General features: G+C 45.6%; 1 protein-coding gene across 5 annotated transcripts in view; it reads left to right on the top strand.

Annotated features, from left to right (window-relative positions):
- PLEKHG4 (pleckstrin homology and RhoGEF domain containing G4) overlaps positions 1-25267 on the top strand; it is a 91276-nt gene that overhangs the window by 44564 nt on the left and 21445 nt on the right. For all 5 annotated transcript variants that reach the window (XM_085071651.1, XM_085071650.1, XM_085071647.1 and 2 more), the window contains 6 exons: positions 281-397; positions 2592-2690; positions 3698-3849; positions 16731-16869; positions 19241-19363; positions 20147-20338. In XM_085071651.1, coding sequence (XP_084927777.1) covers positions 281-397; positions 2592-2690; positions 3698-3849; positions 16731-16869; positions 19241-19363; positions 20147-20338 — 822 coding nt within the window. The remainder of the gene's footprint in view (positions 1-280; positions 398-2591; positions 2691-3697; positions 3850-16730; positions 16870-19240; positions 19364-20146; positions 20339-25267) is intronic.

The following is a 25267-nucleotide window of genomic DNA, read 5'->3' as shown; positions in this document are numbered from 1 at the left end:
CCAGACTTCCATCACAGATGTTCTGCCTGGTGAAACAGCGTGTTGCGGCCTGCATTCCTTCAGGGTTCGCCCACTGAGCTGTTCAACAAGCTGCTCCAAGATTGAATTTTTTTTTTTCCCCTTCATATTGTGGTGATGTTTCAGATACACACTGCATGCTGTGCTTCTGTGCAAGGTTGATAAAGAAATTATGAGTTCTGCCTTTTGTTAACCTTCCCCTCCTCCTCCTATACTCACACCCTAATACAAGCTTACTTTTTCCCCTTCTATTCCTGTGCAGTTTGAACTTCTCACCTCCATGAAATCCCTCCATAAGCACATAGACAGCTCACAGCTGCCTCTAGAACTGGATGGGACGTTCCGTTACTGCCACCAGGACTGGCTAAACTTCCGCAGGGTGAGTAGGACGTCTTCTGTGCTTTGGTGTGTGAGAGTAGCAATGGCATGGTAACAGATGGGAACAAGAGGAACCTGTCAACAGCTGAAGCTACAAGCATTAAAATACAATGTTCCTGTAAAGCTGTGAATGCAAATGAATCTCTGTTATCAAAAAAATGCTAATACTGCCTTCGTAAGATGGATGCACACTGTGGCCTATTGGTGTGATTGCAGAAACTAAAATTTTAAGTTTTTACTCATCTGCTTGAACTGCATGAATTCTTTCTTGTCTTCAATATATAGTCAAATCTGAAATGGAATCCTGTTTTGTTGTGATACACAGTGGCCCTGAAGTTATACTCAGAGGATTAAGGACAGACACTTCTGAAATTAATCTCAGGAGAAGGTGTTAGTGTCATGTTTCCATTGGACTAACAATGAAGAACTTGAGTATAATAACAAGTGTTAAATCTTTTTGGTTTTGGAGCAAGTTCCCCAGACCAAGCTATTATCTCCGTATTAAAATCTGCAGTCCTTGGAAGTTCCTGATAATCAGTTCAGAATTCTTCTTCTAGGAATATCTTTTAGTTCCAAGCAGCAGGGTATGTGCAGACTGCCAGAAGCCTGCAGAGGTAGCATCCATGGCACCAATACCAAGCTCTCTGTGCACTTGTGCTGTGGTGGGAGCCTGAGTGCTGTGGACCATGTGCTTGTTGAATCTTTAAAATCTCTATTGAGTTATTTGGCACACTGAGACTAGACAGGATTAAATCTCTGTAAATCTGCACACAAGCTGGCTGTCTTCACGTTGAGTGTGCTCACCCTGGTGGATGACGGAATTGTCACCTCAGCTTTCAGAGGATCCAGTGGTCTTTTGGCTCTGACCTTGCTGCTCAGCACTTCAAGCAGATTAGAATGTCACTGATAACACCACTGTGGTGCTGGTGGCAGGCTTCAGCAGTTAGGCTTGGCATGTGCCAGATGTTAACTTATTTTTTCCAACTTTACAACCCTTTTTTTAAACTTTCATCTGCAAGTACTTGTGTGAACCTGTGCTGATGCAGTAGAGGTACAGAAGCCTAATCTTGGTGCCTAGGATTGAATTTGAGAAGTTGATTTGGCAGTGAAGAAACAGAAATTTTGGAAGAGGTTGTGGGTCAGTTTTATGGACAGAGTTGAGAACACCTTGAGAGTTGAGGTGCTCTGTATGTGCAAAAGGGTAATTCTTGAAAGAAGCATAACACAAAGCTACTTCTTGTTTCAGCATGTAAAACATCAGCAAAGGGAGGTAGCATGGGAATCATTCTGTATGGAATGCATGTTTATATTGTGTGTGATAATGACCCATGTGCTCAGCTCCTTTAGCTCTGCAGCTATGTGGCAAACAGCATTTATTTCCTGTCTCAGTGATCTCACCTGCATCCTGCCTGCTAATCTGTCACTGCTGGGGCTGTTCCAGCACTCCGGGAAGGAGGGAGTTCAGTTCAATAAAGATTCAAACAGCTGCTTTTTTGTTATGTTTTGAGCATGCTTATTTTGGAATAGCCGTTTCTCCCTTCTCTGATTTCAGTGGCTAGAGGGTGGCATCTGACGGCATTTATCCTTTATATCGCTGACTTTTTTGAAAAACAGTGCCTCGCGAACGCTTATGAAACGCTTGGGCTTTTTTTGTTTGTTTTTCTCCCTGCTTCCCCCCACCCTGAAGAGAGGAAGCATTTCAGATTTGTCCATAGGTTAAGGTGCTTAATTTTGGAAGCTTTCCAGTTTCCTAATCTTTAACTGACACTACTTTTAACACAAAGAGAAATGATTTAAAGCAGAAAAATTCCAAGTACTTGTTTTATGTTTTGTTTCTCTGAAATTCATGTAGTGTGATTCATCTTCATGGAAAGTTACAAGAAATGCAAATAGAAGAATGTGAGACATAAGTGGACTGACTTTTTATTTTTTTTTTCCTGTAAAGCATGACCCATTTCAGACAGGAGTATGCAAGTTTTTAAGGTCTGCATAGAGACCTTGGTCTAGTGTAATGCATCTGAAGCCTGTGATGGGCCTCTCTTTGCTGATACAGTCTCATTGAATGATACAATTGAACCCTTGGATTAATGTGTTTGATCCTCTCTTGATTTTTGTCCGAAGCTTCTGCAAGCTCAAAAGACCTTTCTTGTCAGCCCTGAGACAATAATTTCTGCCTTGACCCTTTCTTCTTGCAGAAGCTGGAATTCTTGCTACAAGGATGTCAAGATGTTTATGCCTCCCTTCAGGGAGCTATTCATCAAGTGGAATCTGGAAAATTACCAGAAAAGGGTGAGGTAAGCATGTCCCTCACGTTGGATCAGAGATGGACCTGAGACAGAGGAGGGTAGGTGGCTGAATAGCTGCAGAAAAGCTGTAGCTTTGAATTTGCCAGCTGTAGTAGCAGGGTGTTCCCAGTACTAGTTGAAGCTAATCCAAATGAAGTAGTAGTGGCTTCAGTGAGTCTTGAAGCTGATTGTCTGATCCCCCAGTGTCACCTAGGAGAGCTCTCCAGCTGGGCTTGTTGCTGATGGGTGCTTGCTCCAGCATTGGAACGCATTCTCAGCAGCTCCAGAGTTCTGTAGCTGGTACAAACTTTGGTGTGCCAGGTACAGAGCAGCTGCCTTGGGCTGTGCCACATCAGGTCAGCTTGAATGGCCTGGAATAAAACTAAGTGACAGTTTAGTTCTGTGCTGTGGTTCTAGCTTTGCTGCCTCCGGAACACAAATTTGGAAGTGGGCAAGAAGGGGAACGGTCGAAGACCAGATCTGTATGGTCACAAACTTTTTATTTCTTTTCTTGAGAACCTGCTGTACCCCTGACATGGTGGGGAATTTCTACCAGCTTGGCACTGAGGGTCCCAACAGTAAATGATAGAAGATATGGTAGTGGCCTCTCTGGGCCTTCCTGCTCTCATCTGTATATCTACAAACTCTTTGTGTGCATCTTGTCCCAAGGCTTGGAGCCATGCACATTCAGGCTCTCACAACAGTTGGAGCTAGGCCTGAGTGGGAAGTGAGGCTGGAAAGCTTATTCCTTCTACAACCAGCAAATGAACGAAACAATGATGGGAATTGGGTTACAGTTTTAGCCTGGTGGGGAAGATATCAGGAGTATAAGGTGCACTGTTTATCACTTTGGACTTGTCAGGCTGGAGAGAAACAGCTGTGGGAACCAACCTCCCCCTTTCCTAGAGTGGGCCCAGGTGAGATGTGGTTTGGGTGTGTTTTGTTTTGGTGTGCTGGTTTTTGCCTGTTCCCTCATTGCCTGTAGGTTGCAGTAACTGCTCTTGTGATCCCTCCAGGATGCAGCTGTGCTGCTGAGGAGTTACAGGCAGTTGATGATGAAGAACGTTCTTGAAGACACAAAGTTGGTTAAGCTGCAACAGGAGGGTGGAGCACTCTTGGCCAGACTGAGGAAGGAGGAGTCTTGTGTCACCCTTACCCAAGACTACAGGTGAGCCCCTGGAGTTGGGAGGAGATGGAGATGAGCAAAAAGCAGGCGCTGGGCGTCTCCCTGAGGTGCCCCATCGTTGGTGCAGGCTAGAGAACACCTTTGTGTAGCAAGGAATTACGTTGAAAACAGCAAGGTGAAAAATGTAACGAATTTTTCTCTTAGCCATATTGCTTCCTCTCCAGTCCAAAAACTACTCCAGGTGGATTCACTTAGATGGTTCAGCTTCCTTTTTCAAGCCAAATCAGACTTACCTTCTCTAGTGGAGAGAGAGCTGGATATTTTGTGTACCTCTAAAACACAAGCCTTAATTGATGAAAGCAGTGATGAATGTTTAGGTGCAGGCCATTATCACTGTGTGATTTCCTAAGGCACTCCTTATGCGAGGGGATTTCCGAGGACCTTAACTGGGTGGAATGCTTGCTGGCTGCAGCAGCTCTGATCTCCTCACACATTGGTGCAGTTTGCACAAACAAATACTCACTGCCCATTTGTGGGGCTGGTATGAGAAGCAGGGACTGAGAGCCCAGCTATTTGACATCCCCAGGGAATTATGCAACTCCTGTTTGTGCTGTTAAAACACCTGAAGCATATCAGCATGAGAAGGCCTCTGTGCTATGTGCTGTGCAAACAACAAGGTAGAAAGGCAGCATTTGCACCCAGGAGCTTCCAACCCAGTGTGAGATAAGCACTGGCATGTGGGTGCAGATGAGGGCACAGGGGGTGGCAGGGTGGTGTGGAATAGCTCCGTGCATCCACAGCCTTGCTCTGGTTAAACTCCCTCTTGCAAACTCAAGCTGGGAGGTTTGAAGGGAGGGAATGAAGAGAAGATAACAAAATAGTTATGGAGTTTCTCACCCAAACACTGTAAAAAGAACAACATTTCTCTTTTAAAATTCAGCAAATGGATGACAGTGCAAGTTGCTGCCTGTCACTGGGAGAAGAGGGTCGACATTTCAGTACAGAGAGGGGGGCATGAGGGCAGACTGTAACTTTGTGTTCCCTGCTTGCTGTGACTCCTGTCAGCAGCTCCAGCAGGCTGTGCAGACACAGTTCTCTTGCTGAACTGGTGAAGTAATCTTGATGCAATTTTGGATTGAATTAGTACAGTATAGTCTTTTCCTTCTCACATGACATGAGAAGCACAATAAATGCGGGGTTTTATGCTTTGTTTTGTTTAGATTTTTTTATTATTATTTATTTTAAGCAACACACAGCAACTTTAGAGTCCTAGGAGAATGGGGAGAACGTGCATGAGTTTTTTGGTTTGGTTTGGTTTAAGCTAAGCTTGTGTTTTTGTGCAGGGAAATGATCAACTTTGAAACCTGATCTGACAGACCCCCTAAGGATAATTTACTGCTTTGATTACTTTAGCAAGGGCAGGGGTGGGGGATACACACAGAATTCTTTGATTGTACAGTGCTTGAGTGCATGCCGAGGTTGTGCAGCATGTTCTCTGCTTAATTCAGGTTATATTCATTGCCTGCCTATTGGCAGTCAATGAAGAGACTGTATGCCATGGCTCAAATATATGTGGCTCTCTCCAGCTTGAGGAGCATAAATGAATATAGCAGGAGAAAGTTATTCTCTTCTAGGCTGTGGAGTAGTGGCAGAAACTAAAATCCATGCAGTATTTTAATTTTCGTCTAACTTGGGGCAGAGGACTAAAGAAGTCCACTCTTCCTTGTTCCAGGATCCCTTCAAATGGGAAAGAAAGCTCTATCAGTTGGCTAGGGAACTCTGTTTAAGGCAATGTTGATTTTGGGTCATCCGTGGCTTTGTACTTTTGTATTCCTTGTTTCCTATCTGATGTGCAGATATTAACAGTTCTGAGCTCTGCTAATACTGTAAAGGTTATGATTTTCAAAGACTTCTTTGACAGATATGATCAAAGCTGGGTAGGGACAAAATATTGCAATTGACCAACTAAGCTAGCATGGAGCGCCTACTAGTTTATGTAGGTGCAATATTTGATTTCTAACTGATGATGTGTGAAAAGGGGACAGGACTGGCTTTGTGTGTGCACTCAGCAGGTCCTATGGTACGGCTGTTCTGAACTTTGAATTGTAAGATCTTGATCAATGCTTAACAGCCTAATTCCACACCCATTTTCCCAATACTAGAAATAAATTATTTACAAAAGCAAGTCAAATGGCTTTACTATTCTGAGCCACCTTTTGGCTTGTTTGTCTATCACGTGTCCCATTGTTATAGTTTTTTATTCTCTCTTGTGGTGCAAAAGTCTGATCAAACAGTCGTGACTGCCAGAACTTCTTAGTCATAAGTTGAGGCCAGCTGTGAACAGGTGACTGTCCAAATGTGCAGGAATTACATATAAATAGGGAAGATAATTTTAAGAGCAGTTCCTTGGACTTTTGGCTCCACTTAATTAAAATAAGTAAACTACAAGTGACAAACTAAAGGTAAAATTGTGATTCTTTTTAAGAATAAGGATGTCAAGCCCATCTGCACCTTCACCTTGGGATTAACCAAGCAAGGGATTGACTTGCTTTTTTCTCAGGCGATATCTTTTTCTAGCTCTCACAGATGACTTTCTTGCTAGTCTGTGATTTCATGTGGAAAAAGAACACCAGGAGGTGGTAAGAATAGAGATGGATGAACGCTTCTGAAAATGCCTAACCACAGGTTGGAGATAGTAAGTTAAAATAGGCAAGGAAGCAGGCATGTGCTCAGTGCAGTCAGATGTTATCTTTCAAATACCTTTCGAGAGCACACAGCAAACAAGGCTTGCTTTAGTGTTTCTTTAGTAATGAAACTCTTCCCGTGGGAGTGGTTTTGGAACCTTTCCTGTTCTGCCCTCCTGGAGAGCAGAGATGCCGTTTGGAGTGTTTTGTGGCACAGAGCAATGGGATCTCATTGCTTCTCAGATCTGACCTGGGATTTGTGAGGCTTTGCTAAGCCAGTGCCACAGGTTCTTTCCTGCAGATATTGAACTCATCCCATCAAAGATGTGGGCATGCAGGAGGGATATGTTGTGTTCCATCCATTTGTTTCTCTAACAGATGATTTAGGAACCTCTGGGAGTCTTTCCTGGTTGATCCCATCTTGAGATGCTATAGCACCACAGCAGTGGCTTTGCCCGGTAACTCTGCTCACACTGTGAGCTGGCCAAGAGTCTTCATACTCCTTTCTCCACCAAGTACCACTGTAAAAGATAGCCTTGCCCATCCAGCTGCTTATCCACAAAGTGAAAAACAGACTTTGCCGAGCAATCTTGCCTGGAACTCTGCCATTTCTCAGCTTAGCAAGGAGGAGCTCAGTTACCAGAATACACATCCTGCAGGCAGCATCTTGTAGGGAGTTGGCTTAGGGGATGTGGTGTGCTCAGCTGGTCCCTCCGAGATCTCCCACCTCCAGCAAGACCAGGCTGAATTTGGCCTGGAGTTGGTGTGGGTGTGGCACTCATGAGCCAATGTCTTTGTGGCGCCTCTTTAAATGCTGTAATGATAGGGCTGGCCACCAAGAGGTGCAGGGGGACTGCTGGAGGTGGCATTGCCATTTGCTCACTGTTGGTGGTTTAAAGCCAGCACATTTGCCTCCACACCATCCACTGCACTGGAGGCTCAGTGCTTCTCCAGGTATGTTAGCTGAACCCCTTAGAGGTTTTGCTGTCCCTGTCTTTCTGGGGATTGAAATGCAGAGCTGTTACCCTAGCTGAAGTTCCTGTTGGTAAGTGTAGACAAATGGCACAGAGACTTCCATCACTTCAATGGTGTTAATACCTCTTCTTGCACTTTCAAACAGTAATCTTTTAATAACAACAGTCTTTTTAATAAGGTACATAGAGTTGGCTAGCATGTGTAGCTTTGGCTTTCGGCTATCCAGTGTGGTGATCAACTAACCTGTAGCTTGCAGGCAGCTCACTGAGCCAGCTGTGAAGGGTGGACTAAGGCAGTGCTGTTTCTGTAGTGGATGTCAGAAACTTACAGTTTGTGATGGAAGTGTCAGAGAAGCTGCCAGGAACCAGGCAGCAGCAGTGGGAGCTCTTGTTGAAGTGAGGCTGTGATGTGGGGCTGAGCAGCAAGGCCAGGATCCTTTTAACCTGTTCCTTGGTCAGATGTTTTCCACTGTTGTTCTCATTATTGCCGCTCTTCTGGCATAGCCAAAAGATGGAAATATGTGCCTAGACAAAGTGTCCAGTGAATGCCTTTCGTCCTGCAGATATGAGTCATGAGTAAAGAAGGTATAAACATATTAATATATAGATGGTTTATACTAGTTTAACCAGAATGCACCTGCCTGACTCTACCATGAACCTGTGTTCTCACTGTGGCATGGGAGTGAGAGTGTGTCATGCTCTGCATGGTGATGGGCAAGATAGTTGCAAGGCTAGAGGTGAGACGAGAAAGAAGGAGAAAAACCTCACATGGTGAAGGAGTGGCCATGTTGAGTTGGCTCTGTGCAACATGGAACCAGAAAAAGCATAGTATCTTCCCCCAAGCTCCTCATCTGAAAAGAATCTGTGCTTGCAAGCTGTGAATAAGCAGCTTATAAATAGATGGAGGAGTGAATTCTCCTTTGTTTGCAGAAGGCAGTATAGTTAGTCTCTGTACTTTGAGGGTGGAGTGGCTAGAGCCAAGAGCTGGTTTTGTGAGCTGGCTATTTTTAGTTTTGCTTGGTGATGTAGTTGGAAGCCCTGGGTGGGGACCTGAGCTGAGCAGAGGTAATGGACAGTACAGAGCAGACTTCCTGAGCTGCAGCTGCCAGGTCCCTGGTGCTGGACCGGACTCAATTACAGTGACAAAGAGGGTGATCTTACAGCTCACAGCTTCCATAGTTCATATTCTGGCTTCCACGTGCACTGCTGAGACTTTAGGTCTACTTGAAGCTGTGGCCAGTTAACAGTGCTGTGAGGTGTAGCTGTGGGGTGCTGCAGAGCTCATGTTTACAGGTCTTCAGCAAGGCTCCTGCTAGTAGCAACTCGTGGGATGTTACAAGGCTGGCATGTGCTATTCTGCAAAGTGGTGTATGAGCTCCCTTTGGTGGAAGTAAACCTGGATAAAGTACAGACTCTCAGCTCCCTGCCAAGGGATTGCACAGCACCATCTGAAGCTTGGGTGGAGTCAGAGAGACTAAGCTAGTCATCCAAAATGTGGCACAAATTGGGAGAAAGGTTAGAGGGGATATAGGTGTCTGGTGTATAAGTCCCAGTTTGGGCAGACTGAGATGGCTGGGCTTCTTGGTTTGTAAGGTACAGTATGTGCACTGTTAAACTGACAGCTGCTGCCATAGCCTGGTGGTCATAGCCAGGAAACTTACGCTGGGAAATCCTTCCTGGAGGCATTATTGTCCTCTGCCGTTCCCTTTCTGCTTCAGAGATGTGTGTCTGCCGTGGCTCTGTGTGTTTGTACGTGCTTCAGAAGATGATAATGTTTGTGTCCCTCTCACTGATGGCAGTTGAACTAGTGCCTGCTCATCTTCTGGCTCTCTGGGAGCTTTGGGAGCCTCTCATGCTACCACTTACCACAGTGCTCACTCCTGACGTGGTCTGCAAGAGGCACTTTTCATTGTAGGGGCCTTTGCATGTTCCTCCTGTGGACCTAATCCTAAAGCCTCCATCTTGGGACAAGATGTATACTCAGTATACCTTTGAAGCAAGATGAAAAAACGTGCTTCAATTCTGGCCTCAAAGGCTGCCACAAGATGCCTCTGTGCTGTTGCAGGTGACAGAGAAGATGTTAACAAGCAATAGGCCTTTGGCCAAGCATGGGTGGCAGTGCTCTTCCCTGGCCTTATTTGTTTGTGTCAGGTGGAGGGAGGAGCACGCAGTGACATTTCTACCCAAACACACACTGTGCTGCTTGGTATTCATTTTGGTTACAGTCTAACCTGTTCCCTCTGTGTGGTGGTTTTAGCCTGGTAAAAAGCACTTACGCTCGCATTAAGCAAATCTCACTGCTCCGCACATAAAGGAGAGTGGAGCTGGGGCTGTTGTCATTCTGAGTGCATGAAGTGCTGTGAGGCGTCAATTGTGGCATTTGCAGAGAGCTAAAAGATTGCAGAGTTCTGCCTAGGTAAGTTTTCATTGTCCTTTTAGGCTTTTTGTGAGATTATTCCCTTCAGCTTCCTTTTTGTTTTTTATTTTCTGATGCCTTATGTCCTAAATCTTCTTGGATTCAGTGAGAATTTACCCAGAAGACTCCAGTTTTGCTTGTTTTTGTTTGCAATGCTTGTCATGCCAGCAGGGCATTAGGTAATTAATGACTCACTGTGTTTTATCTGTTCAAAAATATTACGGAAAAAATTGCAAAAAGTTTCCAGTATAGGATGTTAGCTGAACTGCCTGACATTCCTGCCTCAGCCCAGGCTATCCCACAAGCACCATTTTTTATATAGCTATGTTGGAATAGATACTTCTCTTACTGGGCTGGTTAATAGCACAGTTCCTGCTATTATATGGATCATAGCACTGGAAGTGGGTAAAAGGAGGATGTATCAGTGAAACAGAGATGTGGCTTTAAATGACAGTGTGTATATATTTCAGGAGGGGATCTTAAAAGCCTGGTGGTCCCAGCTTCAGGAACACAGCTCTTAGACTGGTGCATTTGACCTGGGTATGAAGTATAAACATATGCAGGTTAATGTACATTAGACAAGGTTTGGAGGTAGAAATTGTTTACAGCTGGTAGAAAACCACATCTTGAGGCTCAGTGTTCTGAGAATGGTGTTTCCAAGTCCTATGCAAGGCTCCACTGCAGAAGGAGCTTACCCGACAAGCAGGCTAATTGTTGGTTTGGGATTTCTTATAAGTTTTTTTTCCAGTCAGTTTTATGGATCTTACTGAGATTTAAAATGAATCAGAGTCTGAACATAGTGTTATTGTAATTGAATGCAAACTAGGCTGGAGGAAGAAGCAAAGGTCTCATCTTGGGACTGTGCTTGGACACTTAACTGTGTGCATTGATCCCTTGGCTTTTAAAGGGATTTCTGAGTGTATTTTTGCTAAAAAACACATTTAAACAAACTGTGCTCTAGAACAGAATTCTCTTAACAGTTGTGGTCTCCAGTGCATTGTATTTTGGATGGCTTGTTCCCATGTCAGGTAACCTAGTTAGGAGGTGAGGAGGGATTCAGCCAGGTCTGTGGTCTCAGCTAGATCCACTGTTCTCATCCTGAATGGGACCAAGCATTCCACAGGCAACCCCAGATTTGGCCTCTGTGCCTTTGTAAGGACACTTCAGGGTTCTAAAAAATGTTACTCAGATACTTTTATCAGGGAATTGAAACCACCATGGCTATTTATGTTCTGCAGCGAATAATTAGTTTGTTTAGCATTATCTGCTTTAGCTTCACCATGGCCAGTTTGAATTTTAACCTCAGCTGCATGTGAAGATCTCAGCTTGAAGAGCAAGACTGTGCAGTTGAGGTTGACCTCCTTTTATGGGATCATTATAAATGTGGCACTTATGTAGGTTGCTACCAAAATGGAGTAATGACCAAGAATGACATTTCTCTTCCTGCAAATGTCCCTCAGGCACACAGCACTGTCCCTGAAGAGCTGGAAGGATTTCTTCCTGAAGCATTGCTCAGGATGTTTTACGTGATTTGTAGCAGAGATATCAGCATACATGATCTGGGTGATGTCCTTTGACTAATCCATCCTTTAAACCTCCTAGTTGCCAGCTCCTATTCATTTTCTGCTAAAACCTGTCGAGACATCCACAAGGGAAGTTCAGCACCAGGAGTGGAAGACTAGATGAGGCTAATGTTGTAACATCTGACTGTGTTTCTTCTAAATCATGGAACAATTAAGGATATCTGATTTTCCCAGGACAAGTTATCTGCACTATACTTGCCTAAATACCATCAAATACACTACCAAAATGTAGTATTTCTTTCCATCCATTAATTGTTGCCATTTTAAATTGACAAGGCTGGTCAGAAGATGAACTCTGATTTCAGCCCTTTCATTAGATCTGTTGTTTTTGCTGTTTGTCAGAGCAGTATTTCAAGTGGCAGACTGGAAGGTGCAGAATAGTGATGGTTCTGCTACTCCCTTCCCTGTGCTTTCCTGTTTGCATCTTGCTGGTATCGGCAGGCGTGGCTCAGGCAGCACCTGCTTTTGTGACTCTGCTGGATGCTTCTTCTGTGGCCATCTGATTTTTGAAAACAAAACAGGTATTTTGCTTTGAAAACTAAAGTGTAACTTTCCAAGGCTAGCCTTTTTTGAAGAATGGATTCAGACAGAAATGGTCTTTCTAAATTATAGGTTTAAAATTACCCTACCATTATACAACAGCTTGGCGCTTGTCCAGAAAACTGAAGATGTTTGGAACCTTTTCCACTGAAATGATAATTGCCCAATGAAAACAGGATTTGGGGAAACATAAACTGACATCAAGCTACTCCTTTTTGCTATAAATTATATTGACTCCGCACTATTGCAAAATTGCTTTTGATGATTTGACCATGGAAGAATGTAGCGAAAGAGTCTTATTACCACACTCCTGTGTGCAGGGAAATTGCAATGCATCCACACAAATCTGAGCTTAGACGAGACTTTCCACTGACTTCAAACAACTCTGCCTTTCGTGCTTAGAGTTGCGCAGGCCACTATTAAAATATCTTTAAAATCCTTTACAACCAGGTGTTTCCTTTGTGTGGCAGAATGGAAGTCACTTTTTCTTCTTTGAGCAAAGTTTCAATATTTGGTTTGTTTACTTCAACTTGCCTTGAAGGCAATGAAGGACAGGAATATAAAACTTCTGAGTCTGATGCTGAAAAAGAAATAGATATTTGTGTGAAATATCATTTTCCCCATAAAACTTCCTGCTGTGGGATACTGTGGAATTACTAGTGTATTGGAAATAATTTAGGAAGTTTTGAAGATTTAGATCAGCAAATGGGTGTGTGTGTGTAAATAGATAAACAGATGTACAGAGGTTTGGGAGAGCAGGCTAAATGCCCAGTGGATCCTGTCTATGAGTGCTAAAGTGCCCAAGTGAATTGAAAAAACAAACTTTCCCTTGGACTTTGAGTGATTTCTTTGTTTGGCTCAGTTTGCCTACCTACTTTATACTACAGCATGGAAAGGCTTATATTTTCCTCTGTGTAAGAGAGTAAAAGATGGATGGTTAGTTAGGGAGCCTGTCGGGCTGGTAAAAGTGAACTGTCAGGGGCTGACAACATTTGAATGGAGTTACCTTGGAGATGCAACAGAAGACCAACAACAAGATGTTGAGGTTTTAATGAATGCCTGCCAAGCGAGGCAGAATGTGTGAAAACAACGAGGCTGGTCCTTGAAACAAAGGGCTGAGGTGCTGGGGTGCTGGAGGAATTCACAGAGGAGGAGGAATGGTGTTAAGGCCACACCTGAAGTTGTTTGGGGACTCTGAGCCCAGAGGAGCTGTTTGGAAACATTTTTTCTCTGTGTGTTGTTTGCAGTCACTCAGGAGACCATTGGCAGGACCATGAGAAGGGGCAGCCTTAGAGTGTTGAACAGTGGCTGATAAGGGTATCAATAGCCTGCTGCAAGCATTCACAGAGAATAAAATTACTTAAATGACAAGAGTAAAGGATTTTGGCTTATACAAACCCAAACAGCGCAACTTACTGATAAAAGCAAGAGTTAATTTCCAGCCTTCTTCTGAAATGAATTCTCGGTCTAGTCCTTGCTTATAACATAACCTCCCAAATGCATCATAGACTGACTTCAGGTAAGTTTGAGATGGCTGTGGATCAGTAAAGCAAAGGTTTTCTCTGTGTGTGTTCAGTAATAGGATGTCACTTTAGTACCATTGAATCTGCTGAGATAGAAGATGATGAGTGTGCACAGATGTATGGATTTTGTACATCTGTGGCTGCCACATTATTTTTTAAAATATGTATTTTATGATTACATCCAATGGGCCAAAGGGCTGAGTGCTCACTTCTAAACTGCTGGAGTTCCCTTCCACCTTCGGGCAAATGCACATAAAGACTTGGTTGGATTGGGATCTTCAGAGGCTGGATAACGCCTTCTGGGGGAGGAATGTATGGGGCCAGTAGTACTGTTTGGGGTGGATTTTTCTCAGTCCTTTAGTTCAGCACCAAGAAGTTCACTCAAGCCCCGTCTCCTGAAATGAAGGAGGGCTTGGTGGGTGGGCCAGCAGGAGTATTTTATTGCTGCAGTTTTGAACCTGACTTTCCCTGGATGAGTTTGCTGGTTATAGAGCCAACACTGGTCTCAAGTGGGCTCCAAGAGACTGGTCTTCTCCACAAATGCACTGTGAATTAGCCTCTTTACACAGACCTTGTGGTAGACTTATTTTTGATTATAAAAAAAAATTGAAATGTGGGTTTTGTTGGCTTTTTTATAATCACTTCCTATCCTTCTACCTTGAGAGTGATTTTTTTTTTTTTTTTTCCCCCAAAGTTGCAGTTTTGTCTTAAGGAAAGCCTGTGTTTTGTGACTTTGGGAAATGTGCTCTCTGCTATGTGAGAATCTGTAGTATTTGTTGAAGCCTTGCAGCACAGGTTGCTACTGACTCCTGTTAAGGAAAACTACTCAAATATGTGACAACTGGAGGGTTGTTTCCTCCATCAGGTATGAAAGGGGGCAGGGTGGGACTCCCTGGCTCCCATTCCCTAATCTGATCACACTCTGTGTGAGGTCAGACAATGCTAGAGCTGGAACCCTTGTCTCAGGTCCCTGTGCCATCTGGCAATACCATGTTAAGTGCTGAAGCCATGTATGCTTGCTTTGTCACAGGCTTGGGTGGACATAAGGACTCCCATTAAAGAAAGGTCTAGCAGGTCAATCTGGCTTGCTGATGAGTGCCATCAAAGAAGTAGCATCAACACCAAAGTGATTTCCATGGGAGCTCAGGGAAAGGCTGGAAAAATATTTTGCCTCATGAGGGGATAATTGCAAATGTTTGCATATAGCAGCATGGTATGCCTAAAGTTATAGGTGCTTGATTGTCTGTGCCAGCGGGAGGAAGAGTGTTTGCTGTATCCATGTGTTTTTCTGAATGGAAATGCCAGCAGGGAATTCAGCCCCATGGGAGTAAGGCTGAAGGGTGTCTGCCTGTCTGGCCATCAGTATGCTGGAGACTTACTCAGAAAATGGGACCTGACAGATAAGCTCTGCTGCACAAAACCGAGCAGCATTAATGGTGTTGCCAAATTTAACTTGCAGCCATAGTCCAAGCTGTTTCTCATTAGCTGTCCCAACTGTGTCACTGCTGCTGACGGGAACTGGCCTCCACAACCTGCTCTGTGAACATTTTCCAGAGCTCAGCTTGGACAATGGTTATGACTCTGCTGCTGTGCGTCGCCTGGGTTGGATCTGGGTCTGTCCGTAGGAAAGGATTACAAAACTGAAGGCTCATATCATCACAGTTTGTTTATGGCGGTTTTGGGAAATGCTGGAGCGGCAGTACAGCTCGGATCTTTCCATTGAAGCCTGCAGATTCTCTGCAGAGAACCTGTCTGCTCTGCACTGCAGTAGCACTGATCTTAGTCCAGAAACTATTTGGGTATTTTTGGCTGCACTTTGGAGAAATTCATTCAGTCTAATGGCGTTTCAAAGAGGAAAAACAAAAGTATCTACAAGTCTGAGGTTTGAGAAGTTGGCTGTTGTACACTGGGTGGAATTCTGAATGGAAAAATGGTGTGGATTTCTGCTATGCAGAGTGAGGTGTCCAGACCTATGGCGCTACCTCGTGTCAGTTAAATGCTGTATAAAAACTACAGGATAGCTGCTACTAAATGTTCACATTCAGTTGCATTTCATAGGTTAAAGACTGCCTGTAACCCCAGACAGAAATAAACATATATGCTGCATTGCTTTGAATTAATTTCCATTAGCAATATTAGCTACCTATTTTGCAAGTGCTTTAGATAATTTTAATAGTATGATAAAAAAGCCACGCTCTAGTAAGTCAGAAGGTTGTAAGACAATTGCGAAATGAAAGCTGGTTTAGGGTGAGTACAGGAGATGACCAGACAGCTGACCATGCCAGTGAAGAGCACAGCTGAAGGAGGCTGTAGTGTTTTCTTGTAGCTGTCTCTTGAGCCCGTAATTGTACAAGGAGGAGAAATCTAGAAGCAAAAGAAATATGAGAAGAATAAGCTTGAATGCTCTTCTGTCTCCTGGATCCCATTTGTAATTCACCCAAGCCTGTGCTGGAGAGCTGTTACACCCATCTAAAAGGAGCTTGCTAACATTCATCATCTTACCAAGACTCTGGCTGCAGCTTCTGAGGGCACTGGGCTCCATCCTGACCCCCTCCATCATTCCCTGTGTGGGGGCAGGCTGGCAGGGAGAGTGCCTCCTAGTGCTTCCTGCTGGGCTTTGGTCAGCACAGCTGTTTGTGGAAGACAGGGAGCTCAGTCTATGAATCTCTTCAGCACAACACTGTAAAATCTGATTTTTCCTGGCATTGGGCTGCTGTATACTTTGCATTTTTGTTTGGCTGATGGAAATGCAGAGAATGAGTGAGGCATCAGACACTTAATGTTGTTGTTGTCACTCAGGAGAGATTTGCTTACTAGTGATGGCTTATTTACTTAATTAAATTCAAATAGTGATTTTGGATGCTGAAACTGCTTGACCCTGTGTTTTGTGAAAGTCCATTGATGCAACAATCTGTTTATGAAAAGCTGAAAGTGTGGGAAATGTGGTAAATTTTGCAAGGAGCCTGGCTGAGAGATGCTCTTGTCCTTCCTGCCAGGTTGTCTGCATTGGGATCAGAGTGGTGAATCATAGTAATGTGCAGGGAGCACATTACATTCTCTTCTGTTCTCCATATGGAGATGGCCAGTGTAGGTCCCATGGGGAAGATGACGGGAGCGCTGTTGTTGGCCAGGTCATGTTTGCATGATGTGCTGGGGGAAGGACCTAATGCAAAATCCTTGACCAAATCTGTGTCCCCTTGCAGAGATGCACTCGATGCTGCCAACGTGCTTTATAGTCAAGTTGATGAGGGTGTTCACCGGCTGGTGATGCTGTTAAACAAGCGCATCCAGGAACTGGAGCTGGTAATGGAGTTTGAGAAAGTGGAAGAGTGTTTTAAGGAGGTAAGTCCTGCCTGTCAGTTCCATTGACTGCTGCCCTCTGACTGTGTCCCACAGCAGGTACTGGACTTGCTGATCCATTGTGTGAAGTGGTACAGTGATGTTTGATCCTTAGAAAGAGCAACTGAACCTAAGAATTTGAGACAGAGGTTCAGAAGTGCTGAGAACCAAGCCACTTAATTCCCTGGTATCTCCTGATGCCAGGTGAAAGTCATCTGGCTTCTCTCTAGGTGTGGATCAATCAAATCCCATTAATATCTTTGAAGTGGCTCATAGGTAGGCAATACACTTGGAGGTTGGGTGTCTTTTTTGACCCTCCCAGCAAGACTGTTGATGAGGCATTCTTCATACTTCACCTTGAGAAGCAGCAGGGTGATGACAGCAACCTGATGATAAGTCTGCATGTCCTCTCTGGGCTGTGGCTCCTGCAGGGTTTGCTGACATCCTGCTGGTGAATATCCCTGCCCCACACTGGCAGCCCGTCGCTGTCCTGCACTCTGTTGTTTAGATTCCTGTGCTGTTCCCAGGTCCCTGATACCTGATGAGCCCAGGCACACTCCTTCCCCTCTGGGTGCAGCACCATGAACACTCAATTCGCCATTGGGTGCAGCCCTCTATACAGTCTCCAGTCAGGCAATGGCCTCTTGTCTTTAGCCCAAGAGCCATGCACAGTCTCCTACCTCCTGCACTTCTGTGGGACCTTCAACTTCCCTTCATTTGATGCTTGTTAAAACTCTTGACAGCCATGGGAGAACTGAAGCAAACAGGCACTGGCTTTCAGAAAGTTGGCTTTTGAAACCTGTAGCCATAATGACAGAGAACCTCAAAAAGTCATAAAGCAGCTCGGGTCTGAGCATTCTACAAGAGCTGATCAGTCCTTTCAGTGTTGCACATCCCAGATGTTGCATGTTGCAGATCCCTAAGCCTGAGCTCAACTTTGAGATTATGGAGTCTCATGGTGGCCTGTACTATAACTCATCAACAGTGAGTTACAGTTATGGATGAGTTTTCTGCATCCATAAAAGTTAGGACCAATTTCACCATTGCTCTTCTGGGATTCTGGGCTCCTATCCTCTGGTGGGAATTTGATTTGCAAAGGAGACTGTAGCCTACCTGTTGTTTTCACAGGCCAAGGTGGATCCAGGAGTTTTAATGACTTCCCATTTGGAGGTAGACATTTGGGCGCCATGCAGGATGTGCTCAGGACAAGAAGTGTGTTGCAAGAACCTGGGAGAGACTGTCTTAAACACACAGGTTCCTAATACCAAATAGAAATGAAAAAAGGCACAAAAGCAAGCACTGCAACCTCTCACAGCTTTAAGCTGAACTTCATTTTTTGTTGAATTGAGTAACAGTGGCTGCTCCCAGCTTACTTTGTTTGTAGATCACCAATGATGGCAGCAGCTGCTCCTGCTGTTAAGCCTGCCTGGGACCTCTAGGCAGCGGCAGTGTGTCTGTCTGTAGTAGTGAGAGCCCACCCCCATCTCTTCCTCTTGCCAGTGAGCTTTTCCTTGTGACCTCACAGTCCACAAAACTAAGAGTTTGTCCTTGACTGTGGGGTTGAGTTGGAATATGGGTTCAGATGATACAGGAAAACAGGATGTGTAGGCGTTAGGAAGCACTTAGTCTGTCCCTTCCCCCAGGTGCACCTATGCCTGGAGCATTGCAGACAAGTTTACCAGCCTGTATTTAAAACCTACTCATGAAGGAGATGCTGTGTTATCCTGCCTGGCCTTCTATGACTGCTTTGCTTTTAGGATGCTCTTGTTAGTCAGTCCTCTACCCTTCTCTGAGAATGAGCTGATAGCTGCAGCAGTGGCTGAGCTCCACTGAGAAACCTGCAGTTGCTGCTCATCTTTGTGGAGAGCTGCCTTCAGAAAACCAATACCTGGGAGTCCTAGAGAGCTGTGAAACATTGCAGATGGGGAGAATCCATCAGTACATTCACACTGATGTAGTTCATGTTCTGCCATTTAAAAAAGGGAAGTGATGTAGGAAACTGGCAGCAAGGAGATTTAATCCCAGTTGGGGGTAACAATAATAGGAATATCAGGCCAGTCTGCAGGTTGCAGAGCTTGCTTTAGACCATGGCTCACCCAAAACAGAGCCCAGGCAGCTGCTTGCCCTGTTTATGCCTAAGGCTAGTGAGCAATAGCAGAGCTTTGCAATTACTCTGTAACCTGAAGTGGAAAAACTCTTAGCAGGAGGCTGAGACTGAATTGCAAGGATGGGGGGGGAGAAGTCTACTTACATTCTTTCCAGTAATAGGATGACCAGCATTAGGAGAGCAGTTCCTTGCTCTTTCCACGTAAAGGCCTATGTTGGTGAGTAGCACAGGGTGACTAATAAGTGGGGCTTATCCCTTTTCTTGTAGGTCAGCAATTGGATTGAGAATGTTGGCAGAAAACGGCTAAAGGAAACTATCAACCTGGATGATTCTTTGGAGATGCTGCTTCAAGCACAAAAGCAGTTCAAGGAGTTTGATCTTGTTGCCAGTGTAAGTGTTGTTGGATTAGAAAAATATATTCTCCAGCATCTGAGTTGGTAGCATGTGCATCTTGTATGCGCTTAGCCAAATCCATGATGCTAAGTGGGTTCATCACCAAAGTGTGTGTCATTCCTTCTCACTATATAGCATCCCTGCTCTCCTTTTGCAGACTACGCCACCAGCTCAACACTTAGTAGATGGCATTTCCCAGTCTTGGGGAAAATAACTGCTGGGATGCAAGATGGATTTTTACGTTACTCCTTTGATGTGCTTGTAACACTGCCTTTTTTTGATCCTAATTGAGCCATGGTCTTGCTGTGTAGGCCTCTGCATGCTGCTCTGTGACGAGCGTAAATTGTAAGAGATCAGGGTCCAGAATTCTATTGTAAACAAAGACACCCCTGCTCATGTGATTTGAACCTTAAAAACTGGGCTAATTAGCCCTCACTGTTAATGGCCTTGAAGACTTCTTATTGTTGATTCCACATTGTCGCTGTTGAGCAGCTAGCAGAGTAATGAATGCATCAGTTCTCAGTGGCAAGAAGGAATGACCTTTATTGTTTTGATTTCATCACATATATAGAGTTCTCAAAAGTCACCCAGATTGGTCAGTCAGAAGCCTTCCCCCAGGCCTGATTGGCCAGGCCTGCACTGCCCAAGTTCTGGGACACTGTTCCAACAACATCCAAACTTCATCTTTATTTATAAAACACAAGAAAATTTCTCATGGGAAAAACCTGTGCTAGCCACACCACATCTCTATCCTCATAAGCAATTCCTTTGTGTTTTCAGGACTATTGCAGAAGGGGACAGGAAGCGTTAAAGAAGATGAATCGATGGGAAGACTCTTCCTCTGTGGATGTGCATTCTTACACGGTAAAGCTGCAGGCCTACAGAGATCAGCTGGAGGAGTTCTGCACCCAACTGGATGAATCCAGGCACCGAGTTGGTGAAACAGTCAGGCTGTATGAATTCTTTGACAAGGTAAGACAAGGCATCTGCTGCAGAGAGGAGGGTGTAAAAAGTCTGCTTGAACTCAGTCCAGTGCTGGATTGTTTGTGAAGGGTGTGAAATGTAGTGTTTACTCCATCAGGGAGCTGGATCTATGACCTGCTGCAGTCCTCTCATGCTAATGTATCTGCAGTGATTTTTTTTTCAAGTCAGTATGTGGGGGAAAGAATGGGTGTGTGTTCCAGAAAAAAAATGTCCACATCTGTTAAGCATAGAGGTTTTCTGCTGTCTGAGATTGAGCTTTTTAACCCCTTTCATGGCTGCAGTGGACAGAAGGATTATGGCAGTGCTGGCTCTGCTGACAAGGGCCAAGAGATTGTCTGCCTGCGTCCAGTCTTGGCCACCATGCCAGGTTAGGCTGCCTGCATTTTCCTGCTGTATCCCTACATACTGGTAAATTCAGCCTGTTGACACATCAGGAGTAGCACCCTGCTCTTCAGTCCTGAATACAGCCCAACTCCTCCCTTGTGGAGGCCTGCGTGAGGAAAGGGAGCACCAGAGTGTTGGGAGGTGTGTCTGAGGGAACAAGGGATCCCTGGATCATCACAGGGATCTGGGAAGCAGAAGGAGAGGATGTATATGCTGAGTGCCTGACCTTCTCACCTGTTTGGTTTGGTGCAAATGCACTCATATAGCAGATCTGCAGTTGGATTTGGTGTTTTTTAATTTCTAAAGTTGCAGATGAATAAGCAGTAGGATTTTCTAAGTGCATTTTAAAATACAGCTTTGGCAAGCACAGAAGGCCAGGGAGTCTGTGCTCCATTTATTCCACACTTGTACAAACATTGGGTATTGAAGTTCTCAAATTCCAGAAAGAATAGACACTAAAAGTTAAGCTGTACCAGATGTAGGTGCCACTTACTTGCTGTCTTTGAGCTGCCTTGGCAGCCAGAAGTGCTCAGGGGAGGAGGGAGGAAACTCAGCTAAACATGAAAACATGGAAAAGCATCCTGTGCAAGGCAGCAAAGTGGAGAAGGCAGCCCAGAACACTGCTGTCAGGGCAATGAGGATTGAGTTTGTTTCGTGATGCTCTGCAGATCTGCTCTGGCTCATCTCTACAGTTTGCTGTGCAGGTAGAGGAATCCCCTGTGGAAATAAGTAAGTTCTTTTCACCACAATGGAGAGAGAGAAGTGCCTCCCATGACATAGGAGAATGGCAAGAACCTGTGCTCTGCTTCCACACTGAACAGAGATGTTCACGGTCTGCTCTGTTCCTGAACACCCCTTGCCATCATGGGGGATCCTGGGAAGGGTCTTCTCATGTTTCTTCTGATAAATTCAGGCACACAAAAGCACCAAGCTTTGCTTGGCATATGGCCAGTTCTGCAGCCAAGCTAAACATTGGTCCTATGTGAACCCTTCCAGCCAGAGCTGGAAGTCTCTGGAGCACAAATGTGGACCGTAGCACATGTTCATAGAACTATACAATGGTTTGAGCTTGAGGGGATCTTAAAGGAATCATCTGGTTCCAACTTCCCTGCCACAGGCAGGGATGCCACCCACTAGACCAGGTTGCTACAAGCCCTGTCCAGCCTGGTCTTGAGCACTTCCAGCGATGGGACAGCCACAGCTTCTCTGGACAACCTGTGCCAGGGCCTCACCACCCTCACAGGGAAGAATTTCTTCCTAATATCCAATGTAATCCTGCCCTCTGTCAGTTTGAAGCCATTCCCCCTAGTCCTGTCACTCCGTGCCCTTGTCCAAAGTTCCTCTCCAGCTCTCTTAGAGTCCCTTCAGCTTCTGCAAGGTGGTCTAAGATCTCCCCAAAGCCTTCTCTTCTCCAAGCTGCTCCATGCTCTGTTCAGGCATGGAAGCTACATCATGGTGGTAGCTCTTGGGCTGCCAGGATAGTTGGACATGACTCCACAGCAGTGTGTTCCTCCACAGCTTCAAAGTCTTTTCAGAACATGGATCATTCTAGGGACAAAAAATGCTACAAAGACCCCAACAGGGGCCAATTTATTTTCTGAGAGCATGGCAGCTTCTTTTTGGTGAGGAAAACTCCAGAATGTACTCCTTGGCAGCAGCAGCAGCAGCTGTCTTGGTTGTGTCTTTCATGCTGCACTGCACAGCAGTGAAAACAAAATTATAGTGGCATGGCACCCTGCTTTGGTGTGGAGGAGAGGCAGCTGGCTCAGGGAAAGAGGAAGATTTCGATCTCACTGGTTTCAGTGGAACTGTAAACAATGCTGGTGGTGTAAATATACCATGTGTGTATTGTGAACCAGTGGCCAACCGAAACCAGGAGTGTAGGGGGATACATCCTGCAGCTGTAGGACCAGTGCAGAAATTGCTGCACAGCGTGAAAGTTCTTTGAGTGCCTGTGAGTTTGGCCTTAATCTCCAGAATTCTTTGTGCCTTCCCGAAGCAAAGTCAGTGGCATGGTCTGGGAGATGGGGGGTAAGCAGAAGATTTTATCTAAACTGATGGCACTCTCTTCTGATACTGAGCTGCTTTTGACCTTCTTGCAGTGATCTTGTCGGTGCCTGCCTAACTCCGTTCTCTCTTCCCTAATATCTGAGGGGGTATCAACAGCAGGAGTCTACAATAAGCAATGTCCTTGGTTTTCTTTCTCATAAAGAGCCTGCAGTGTGCCAAACCCCAGGATTTGGGGAAGAAGCCCAAGGATGCGTAAGCAATGTACACTATGGTAATGAGCTGGCAAGCTCAGATCTCCAAACATCTCAGCATGCACCAATGGAATGGAGCACCCACCATGGGGATCGTGGTGTTCATCCCTCACATACCTCTCTGCCTTACTAGGAACAGGAGGCTCTGCTGTGCTGGCCCTTCTGCATGTGGTGGGCAAGTGTTTTGTAGGGTGCTGCCTGTGGCTGCTGGACAGGCTGTGGGACAGGACAGCATAACCCCATATGGCCCATCAAGATGCTGTACTGTGCTTTTTCATTGCTTGGCAGATCTTGCAGGCCTGCCAGAGCTCCCTGCAGTGAGGCAGGCTGAGCTGGGCCAGACCACATGGAGTGTTCACATGGGCTGGCAGGGTTCCCTCCCCAAAGCCATGACTGGTGCCAAGCTGGATGTTTCCATTTGTCCCTGCTTCCTTTGTGGCAGGAGCCCTTGGTGCCTGACAGGGGGTGGATGATGGCTGGGCTGATGCAGGAGGAGCAGTGAAGGAAGCTGCCTTCTCCACCTCTGACTGTGGGCTGGAGGATTGTCAGTACCACAGACTCAGTGTGGGCTTATTCGGGGACCTGCCATCTCCCTGTGGCTTCAAGCCTGGTCTGGCCACTGTCCCTTGTTTACTCAGTTCCAAGACTGCGCTGGGATCTGGCACCCACACAGTGCTTTGGGGAAAAACTGAGAAGCTGAACAAAACAAGAAAGGGTGTGTATAATGTACCTAAAGCATTGATGGCTGTTTTGTTCTGGGGTGCCTCCAAGGACAGTCACCAATATCCTTTATTCCTGTTCTCTATCCTAGCTTCACAATAACACTGCCATAGTTACAGCACCAAGACCAGGAGCAGCCACAGCAAGTCTTCCTCTCCTTGCGTATCTCATAAGTCTTAGTATTTGTTCCTTCCTCAAGCTTTTTCTGAGTGAATTCTTTGCCAGAACACTCTTACATCCCATGCTCTTGACTTTACCATAAGTGAAGTGCAGGTTACTGGACCACAGGTTTGAAATGGCCCATGTAAGAGCCATGTACCTTGTCAGGAATGGGCACCTTACTTGCAGTAGCATGTCCAGTGAGCCAGAGCACACAATACGGTCTCTACCAGGCCTGGGATGACAGCCAGTCCTGCTGATGAGGGTCAGCAGCGAAGGTGCCTGATCCTTGCTGGCAAAAGTCACTCTGGAAGAAAGCACTGACCTAGCCAGAACAGGCTGCAGCCCATTGCACCAGCTCAGCATCTGCATACCCTGTGGCTGTGCGGTGATGTGGTGCCCAGAGCTGAACTACATGTGTCATTACAGGAGGGCCTGAGGCAGCTCAAGGGGCTTTTTCCTGCTTGTCAGGATGTTGTGCAAGGTGTTGCCTTGTTGGTGCTCAGGGAAAGTATGGTCATTGCCCTGCCATAGCTTGCTGAGTCCCTTGCAGCTTGAGCCCTTGCCTTATGTTTGCTTTCTGAGGGAAGCTGTTCAGATTCAGTTCCCACTGCTCAGGATTGGTGGAGCAAGGTGAGTTGAGAAATCTATGGGTATCCCATAGTGGGATTTCTTGAGACTGTGTTCCACAAGCCATTGCTTCAGTGGTGTTCTCTGTTGCCTCTGGATCTTTTCCCTCAGAGGACCCCTAACCATCAGCCTCTGCTGATTCTTGTTCCTCAGTCGTCTGCCTTTTCTCTGCTGCATACAAGGAGCTTCTCCTTTTGTACTGTGCTTGAAGTGGGCAGAATATTGCCCAATCCCTCTCCATCTGTGTTTTCATCTCCAGGAATGGGTTACCTGTGCTCATGGGTGGATCTGCCCCCACAGCGGGTTCTCCTCTGCTCTCCTCCTCAGCCACTTTGTTCTTTGTGGCTTAGAAAACAAAGCCTTTGGCAAGTGAAGGAGGTGCCTGCCCTTCCTGGGGGAGGGCCAGCTGGCCTGCATTTGATTATGGCAGTGCCTCCTCATCCCTCCCCATTGTCCTTGCTGCTGTAGGAATGCCAGCCTTTTTGCGCTCCATCCCGTGAGCAAGTGTTGCTGCTCTGGGGCCCAAAGAGGGGCTGGGGCCCTTCTTCCCATCGCTCTTGCCTCTCTGCACATCTCCATGCACCTTTCACTCCGAGTTGCATTCGCCCCATCCCGGCTCCGGCAGCAGACTGACACAGCAAGCCCTCTTCTTGTAAGTACCAAGTATGTAGCACCCCAGCTGACGTGTGAGCTGTATTGATATTGTTTGGAAACAATGTAGAGAAGGCTTTTCATTCAATTGCTTGTGCGTGTCTGTGTGCAT

This window comes from Lichenostomus cassidix, chromosome 11, assembly GCF_008360975.1.
Source record: "Lichenostomus cassidix isolate B80296 chromosome 11, HeHo_3.0, whole genome shotgun sequence".
NCBI classification, from domain to species: Eukaryota; Metazoa; Chordata; class Aves; order Passeriformes; family Meliphagidae; genus Lichenostomus; species Lichenostomus cassidix.
Note: the sequence above shows the minus strand (reverse complement) of the source record. Positions and strands in the feature narration are given on the sequence as shown.